The following is an 8,852-nucleotide window of genomic DNA, read 5'->3' as shown; positions in this document are numbered from 1 at the left end:
ATCCCAGACATGACTCTATTTACTTTTTTCTAGGAGATAAGCATGGGCTTGACCTCAATCCTCTTAGACACCGTTGTGTCATCACTGTTATAGAGATTTGGCAAAATTGTATTTGAGACATAATTGCAAGTACTCCAACTTCTTGTCTTGGTATCAAGTGCAAATGCTGAAGTTAAATAATGGCAGAGTTTCCCCTCTTGGTAAAATGGATCATCCTAGTCAAGGGGCTGTGGACATACTCTGGCCCTTTAAGTACTCTCTGGCCCCCAGAATGTGCTGATGTCATCAACAGGTCATAAAAGGCTGCTGAGACTGGAGTGAGAGCTTCTAACTGCCTTGAGGCTGGACTGAGCACAAGGCAGGACGGTGAATAGGCAGTGAAGAAAGTCTGATGTGAAATTTGTTGTTGTTGAGTGCTCCCATTTCGTTCTGGATCGCCCTCTACTAGCTTCTCTGAAAGCAGAGTAGCAGTTGGGAAGGTACCTGATCTGAATCTCCCTCCAAAGAGTCGCACCATGAAAAGGAAAAAGAAGAGTAAACATCTGGAGAGCAGCTGCTCACCACCTGCTGCGAAAATGCCCAGAGGTCTGTCTAGGATAGTGTTCAGATGTGAAGAGGGCACAGGGTGACCAGGAATTGCCTCCTTACAAATGAGGAAGGAAGGATTCCTGGCTGTAGTGGGGGAAGAGAGGAGAGGGTGGAAAAGAGGAGAGGGGCCATAAGTATGCACAGGTCGTGTACATCCTCCTGTCTCCAGACTGTGGATCAGCTCAGCACTGATCATTGCGGTAATTTAGAGAGTGAACCAGAAGACAGAAGATCTCTTTGTATTTCTTCTCTCTGTATATCTGAATTTCAAATAAAAATAGATAAATCTAAGAAAGAGGAAAAAAAGCAGGACATATATAAACACATAATACCATTCAGTTATATTGAATAAATTGAGGCAATAAGGTATGGCTCTATTGAGAAATGGTGATACTAGACAGTTACGGTTGCCATGGAGTTTCAGAGTAAACAAGTAGCTTCATAGGTAGGACCTTTCATCAGTTTCATCATTTCACGTAGTTGTTGATATTCTCGGGTAGCAACTGAAATTTCTGACAAAGTTTGGGACTTAGCAGTTCACTTGAACAGGTTTTGTGGAATGAATCCTTTTCAACTTCAGTAAACTCAACACACTTTACAACCTGACATCATCTGTCAAAGACGAAGCTTTCTAACTACTAAACAATGAAACTATGTCATGTTTATGCAATAATTCAAGGTGCACATGCTGGTAAATAAGTATCTTCTGCAAGGGTTACATCATGATTGGGACCGATGAGAACTTCGTCATCATTACAGGTAGTTTTCAGGGAAACCTGCATTACTTGCATCCAGATGGCTACAAAGAAAAGATCTCGGAAACTGGAGATGTTTTTATGGCTATGCCAGAAAGGGACACATGTCACTCTTTTTCTCCTAACTGAGTCATGCGGTCACATAAGGGACATGGATAAATATGACAGCAGGATGCAGAGATGAACAGGGGATTGACAACAGTCTCTGCTCTGTTATCAAAAGACACATTAGTTTGTAATCTCATCAGTCCTGACATGTACTGACATAGTAAATACATCATGTTCTGTATAGCGACTCTTCTGTCATAGGAATCGTATTATGGCCCCATGAGGATGGAGACCATGTGTGTTCATGGAATGTGTCACTGAGCACACTCTTACATGTGTACATGCTTTGTGTCTGGCTGCACTTGCTCATTATTAAATGTGTGAACTTCATCCTCCTCACCAGTGACTGTCCATTCTCACTGCTGTATATAATTCATTGCATGAGCATAAATGATTTCCTATTAATTGGTTGCATTTAAGTGGTTTTCATAATACGGGCACTAAAAGATGATGTTCTGACCACTCTGTGCCATGTGTTTTGGTCTATTGATACATTTGCTATATTGATGTATGTAAAAGAAACAAGCTTCATGTATTTTGTACAAGCAATTTAGGAGAGCAAATACTTCCTATCTTACCCTTCCACTGTCCCTCATTCCACTTTCTCCCTTATGTATTATTGATTATAACAATGACATATGCTAAATTTAACATATAATCATATGCCTGAAGCTCTACTAAATAATAATTCTACAGGCAATGAGCAGAAAAACCACTGACCCTCAAGAGTGTAGATAAGGGCTATAAACTATAAACAAATCTCAAAATGTCAATTTGACTCACACATAACATTACTTTGGCCTACATATGAGGACAATCATATGATATTTATCTGTGTGGAACAAACTTATTACACTAAACATAATAGCTTCCAGCTGTTTGCATTTCATTCTTCCTTACAACTGAATAGTAAATTTCCATCACAATCACCTTATCCAGACAATGGTTGTTGAGCTTCTGAGTTTACTGCATATCTTACAAACTGTGACTTGAGATGCTGTATATGTGAGACTATACAAGTCAGAAATTCTGTATTTTTTACCATAATCCCTTCAAAAGTAAACTGCATGCTTTAATGTTTTAGAAACATTATTTTGCTATTTATTTGATGGAGGGAGGGAGACAAACGGTGCTAAAATGTGTGCTTAAGACAGAAGCTTCTTTGTGCTGGTTCACTACCAAGTGTCTACAGCTGGAATATACCCAGTATCCCACACAGATGGCAGGATACCAGTTATTGAAACATCACCAATGTCTCCCAGCGTCTGCCCTAGTGGGAAGCTGCAATCACAAGCTAGAGGTGGATAATTCATCCAGGCACTGTATTGGGGACACCAGAGACAGCCTATAAGTTAAGATCCAGCCCCCATACTCTACTTTTTGAATGCAATCCTGTGTTATTATACACTTAACCTTCACAGTCTCCCTTGTTTTTTTACCTCCTTTGTCTTTTTCCGCAGTCCAGTCATGTTTCGCTTTTCTTATACCTTTAGATTTTCATATTCATTTACCATTGCTTTAGATCTCACAAATATAATATTTCCTTGAGGCTCAGAGTAAATGCTTCCACTAATTACACTGTATAACTAAATAATATAAACAGTTTCACAGAATACATACTTAAAAATCTGTAACCCTCAAACTTGCTGATGACATGCAAAGATAAATGTGACACGGACACAAATCACATACATTCCCCCCACCCAGATAAAACTCACATTTCACTCTTGAAAGCATCAAATCATTTACACATTAAGCTTTAATCAAATTTGAACCTACATATTATGAACTTAAGCACTTGGAGCCCACTGCATTTTTTTTTAAAGATTTATATATTTTATTGGAAAGGCAGATGTACAGAGAGGAAGAGAGACAGAGAGGAAGATCCTCCGTTCGATGATTCACTTCCCAAGTGGCTGCAACAGCTGGTGCTGCGCCAATCCGGAGCCAGGGGCCCAGATCCTCTTCCAGGTCCTCCCACTTGGGTGCAGGAACCCAAGGCCTTGGGCCATCCTCGACTTTTTTCCCAAGCCACAAGCAGGGAAGTGAATGGGAAGTGGAGCTGCAGGGATTAGAACCGGTGCCCATATGGGATCCCGGTGCGTTCAAGGCAAGGACCTTAACCATTACGCTACTGCGCCGGGCCCAGACCACTGCATTTAACACACGTTATTTTGCTGATTAAAACAAAAGTAAACACATTCATTCGAGAGTTTAATAAGCTTTAGAGCTCCATAATGAGGGGTGAGCTCAGGTAATACGTAGTAGAAACAATGATATGACAGCCATGAATATTTACTTTCTTTTTAAAAAACATTTTAATTACATATTGGAACATTTCATGTATTACATAGATGAAGTTTTAAGAGTGTATTGATAGTTTTACCTTCCATTCCCTCTCCTTCCTTCCCTTTTCATTCCTTTAGTTTAAATTTTACAAGGACATAGTTTCAATGTACTTCACACTCACAAACTTGTGAACATCTAGACGTGAAATGTAGGAAGTTAAACTATGACAGATGTGCTGTGTGCAAACTGAGGCCAAATCTCAGCCAAGACGGGGGCTTTGAGGAGCAGGCTTGACGACAGGAGCCTGTGAGTGGAAGACACCTGATCTCTGGCCATGTCAGACAGAACCTTGAAAATAAACTGCCATTCTGGCTCATGGAAGGAATGGTCAGGGTAAGACAACAGTGAGGGACAGAGTGGAAGCGACTCTAGCGTTTACTCAGGAATGGAACTGGGCCCTGGAGACACAAGCCTGGAGTGGGAAAGCATCCAGGAGCTGTTGGAAGAACACCATGGCAGACTGCAGAAGCTGATGGTTATATCCCTCACATATTCTGAGTTTACCAGGAACTAAGTGTTTGTGAATGTCACACAGTCCATCTCAAACTTATGACTTCTAATCCAGACTCTAATACCCAGCCAAGCAACAGGTATTTGTGTGCACATATGCACTAGGGTTTTCCATATTTCTATGACATAGAGGTTTATTTCTTATAAGTCATTTCCATTGTGAGAACTCGGCACATGATGCTCAAACACACACATTGGCTGAAAAAAATAATTAAATGAAGTGTTAATTGTATATAATTTTTGTTCTATGTTTCAGGAATCTCAGATTTACCTGATAATGAGCTATTTTCTGCGACCTCTTCGGAAGACAAGAGCCTGGTTCCAAAGGCCAAAGAACCACCCTATGAACTGGAGTACTATCCCTACCACACTAGTTTGTCCAATACCCCTGATGCTGGTAAGTGGGAGGAGGACAGCTGAGACCAGGAAGATCAGTTGTGTCGGGAAGGGACGAGGGGGAGGGGAAGCAGACCTGCGGCCACTCAGCTCTTCAGCTGCAGTCACGGACACCTGATGACCACACAGTAACACAGAGTGCCGAGCACAAAAGGCAGACACAATTACGTGGAAATTAGGGTTGAACAAGAACATTTGAAGATAGAAAATGACAGAGAAAAAAACATTTAAGAAAAATACATTGGAAATGATTTATTTAGATAAATTACAATGAACATAGGAGTTGATAGGAACAAATTCTGAGGTGAAATATTTATAAAGACATAATTAAACATAAACAGACTTTGGTGATATAAATCTCCAAGATACTAATCACTGTTCAGAACTGATAAAACAGGTGATAATAAAATTGGAGAGAGTGCCTGAAGGTGAATTATTCTGTTTCTAATGTTGCTATAAGGTGGGTCATACCATTAACTCCACAAGCAACTGTGTACTCAGGAACCCAGGGATCTAAGTAAGTAGTTCCTTCCATGAGACAGAGTTTTAATTCAAGGTTAGTATATTTACTTATACCTTATTTACTGTCATACATATTATGATAAACTTGGTAGTTGAATACAACATGCTTTTATTGTCTCCCAATGCTAGGGAGTTGCCTATGTCTCATGGGGTTAACAGTCAAGGTGTTGGAACTCTAATTTCTGCAGAAGATTCCAGTACAGAACATACCTTGTCTTCTTGCTGCCTTGCATGCCATATGCTGTGGCCCCCTTGGTTACAGATCATCATTCACCCACGATCATGATGAGATATATTAAACACAATGACAAACACTAAGCAAATACCAAAGTCTCTTATCTTGACTGTACTCTGTATGTCAGCATAAATTCAAAACACGCATACCACAAGCAGCAATATCAAAACAATACATTCATAGAAAAGTAGCCAAGGGCACAAGTTTTCTGTCTTCATTGAAATACCTGTATGACCAACCCTCCCTTCTAGAGAATGCAAATTCTCTCTCTCTCCCTATCTCTCTCTCTCTCTCACACACACACACACACACTCATATTCCATCTGTATCTATACCAATATCTTACATGTGTGCTTTCATGTGTCTGTGTGGGCACATCTCTACCACTCATCAATCAAATTTCTCTGTACTCAACCTTGCCTCTCTCCTTCTTAAATGCATTTATGAGTGTCATATATCATATATACTATTTCTATATATATAAAGATAATAATGTAAAACACGCTTATTGTACAATTTTAGAAGTATTGAGATAATATCAGTCTTTAGTGACTACCTATAGTTCAGAGTTTCCAATATTTTACATACATTTCCAAAAGATATATAAGAAACCCAGTCACCATACAATTTTCATAATTCCTGTCCATTTGTATTTGAAACTATGGATGGTGCTGTCACCTCCACTCCTCCGAGAGCAAGTCTCACAGGTGCTCAACACGGCTGAACCAGATGCCTCGCATCATGTTCTTTTGAATGGACTCAGAACCCAGAATACCCAATCTCAATGCTCTTTTCTGGTCATTTTATTCCCCAGAAATCCAGAAGAGTCAAGAGGTGGCTCCTGATTCATATGCAAGGGTCCCGGCCCATTCTAAGGCAGCAGGAGAGACATCCTCCCCCTCACAAGGTGGCGCCTTTCTGAACAAGCCCTTGGTTATTGAAGGAGTGGGTAAGTCAGAAAAAGGGATGTCTCAAGTTGGACTAAAGGTGCAGCTGAGATACCCAGGCCAAGCCCTTCCCACTCACAAACAAAATGTTTCAGGAAAGAGGGACCAGGAAGAGGCCTCTGGGAATGGACACATTGGGAATGTATTCCGAGGAGGAGTCACAGCTGCTCAGCACCTAACTGCCACATATGAACACTGGCGCACACACACACACACACACACACACACACACACACACGGTCTGCCTCCCACACCAGCAATGCCCAGTTTCCGTCCCTCTAGCCAGTCTTCTCAATCCACCTCCCCACATCCTAGGCATCCTGCTGTTCTCTGGCAGCACTGCACAGGCACAGCCAATCCCCATTTCTGCACACACCCTTATCTAGATAATCCATGAGCGCTTTACAACCCCTCAAATAGGGAACCTGCTCTAACTCACTGCAGGTGGATTCCATTGCCACAACACCTCCATGTCTGCAGAGAACTATCTGATTGTCACCAACATCCCCCCTGCTCTTATGTTCCTGCTCCCACCACGCCTCAGCCCTGCAACAGCTGCCTGTGCTGAGAGCTCAGCCAGCTTCCTCCAACAACACATCTACCATGCCATGGATTAACATAGCCAGGAACCTTTCCTATGTTTTGCCTACAAGTATTGTCACACCTTACCACAACACACATAGACCATGGATCACTCCACACACAGACTACATGAACCTCCTCTGACATCTACCACACAGACTGCTTGACTCATCCTGCACACACACATGTATGTCCCTACTCTGCCATGCACAGGGACTCTTCGGGGCCATCTTAAATAACACAGATGCCCCAACCCTCTCCCAGTATTCTCAGGTTTGACATTTTCTCTCTAGAAGCCCATCACTCCCAGCAAGAGGCTTCCTCTGTCCAGTATCTGCAAATGCCTCTACTCCAGGACCCGGAGCGGCAGCCGATGGCCCATCCCTGCCAACACCATTGCTTCCATTTCCATCTGGCTGATGAACCCTGTACTTTTGCAGCACACAGGAGAACGGAGAGGGTGATGAAGGTCTACTACACAAGAGTGGAGAGAAAAAGAAGGGCCCATGTCACGTGGGATACTCAGGAAGGACCTGGAGCCCTTGGGAAGAGAATGAAAGTGGAAGCAATGGCCTTTGCTGGGAAGGTCCCTGAAACCCCCAGCCTCTCCTACGAGTCCACACAGGACCTTGTCACAGACGACTCCAGCTTCTGTGTGGAAGAGCCAGAGCCAGAGCTGGAGCAGGAAGGGCTCAGTTGCCAACCAGTGCTGCCAGCTGCAGAGGAGGAAAAGCCCCTGGCCAGGGCCAACTCACCTGAGTGGCTGGTGACGCCCATGAAAGGCTTCAAGTGCCTGGCCTGCTGCCGTGTCTTCCCCAGCCTGGAGGACCTACAGGAGCACGTGCAGCGTGGAGTCAGTGAGGGCTTCAGCTGCCGTATTTTCCATCTTGCCCTCTCCTGGCAAAAGAGCAAGAGGCGCATGAAGGACAAGAGGAGCAAGAGAAAGAACAGATTCAGGGAGTTAGCTTCTGCATGCAAGGAGGAGGAACATTAGATGTGGGGACATCCTCACGCCACTAACCAGGTCATGGACATGCCAAGAGCTCAGCTTCCATTCGCTGAACATCATGCAAAGGATGGGACCTGGAAATGTTCCTGAGTCTCCAACAAATAGCTGAATGTTTGTCACCACAGCAGGAACAGCTGCCCCTTCCTGGGCTCTGGTTTTCTCAGAGCCACAGGCCCAGGACTTGAACACAGATGCCCAGCACATGTTTCCAGTCTACCTGCAGTGCAGTATGCAGGATTCAAGACAGAAAAGAATCCTCCTGCTTCTCCCCAGTTTCCTGGGGTCTCTGGCCATTGCTCAAAATGAAGAGACCTCTTTCTGCTTCTGTCAACTTGCAGGAAAACAGGTAACACCAAGAGGACCTGTATGATGGCATTGTGTACAAGATAATTGTAGACACAGAGATGGTCCAAGACTACTGGAAATAAACTTGATGCATCTGGAGCTATTAGCAGACAGATTATCACTTTTACAGATTTAGGGAGGACACTGCTGTGCCCCAGCTCCTGCTCTGATCCTTTTATCTGAAAGAGCTCGTTCTTCAATTATTTCATTTATTAAATATTCCATTAACTCTTTAATAAAGTTTTGTTTTGTTCCTATTAGCTGAGTCATTTCATTCTGGTCATTTAATATGCTTTATGATGCACATTAGGTTTAACATGTCATTCCTTCTAGTTTAATCATTACAGTGATACATTCCAAAAAAGAGTAGCACATTATAATCCTCAGACTTTATGTTGAAAAAAGTAATATCAGCAGATACAATATGTCCTTGACTGAGTAGGGAGGTATATTGAAAATTTCTGAATACCAAAACCAAATGATTGAATTTCAATGCAATTGGCCTG

At 42.6% G+C, this 8,852-nt stretch overlaps 1 protein-coding gene across 1 annotated transcript; it reads left to right on the top strand.

Moving 5' to 3' along the window:
- Positions 1–318: 318 nt before the first annotated feature.
- LOC101533114 (protein FAM170A-like) lies at positions 319–8,342 on the top strand. The gene is made up of 4 exons (XM_058667641.1): positions 319–585; positions 4,567–4,707; positions 6,278–6,412; positions 7,286–8,342. Exons 1-4 carry the CDS (start codon positions 516–518, stop codon positions 7,984–7,986), a joined length of 1,047 nt encoding a protein of 348 aa, XP_058523624.1. The 5' UTR covers positions 319–515; the 3' UTR covers positions 7,987–8,342.
- The last annotated feature ends 510 nt before the right edge of the window (positions 8,343–8,852 follow it).

The sequence above is a fragment of the Ochotona princeps genome, chromosome 8 (genome assembly GCF_030435755.1).
Source record: "Ochotona princeps isolate mOchPri1 chromosome 8, mOchPri1.hap1, whole genome shotgun sequence".
Taxonomy (NCBI): Eukaryota; Metazoa; Chordata; class Mammalia; order Lagomorpha; family Ochotonidae; genus Ochotona; species Ochotona princeps.
Note: the sequence above shows the minus strand (reverse complement) of the source record. Positions and strands in the feature narration are given on the sequence as shown.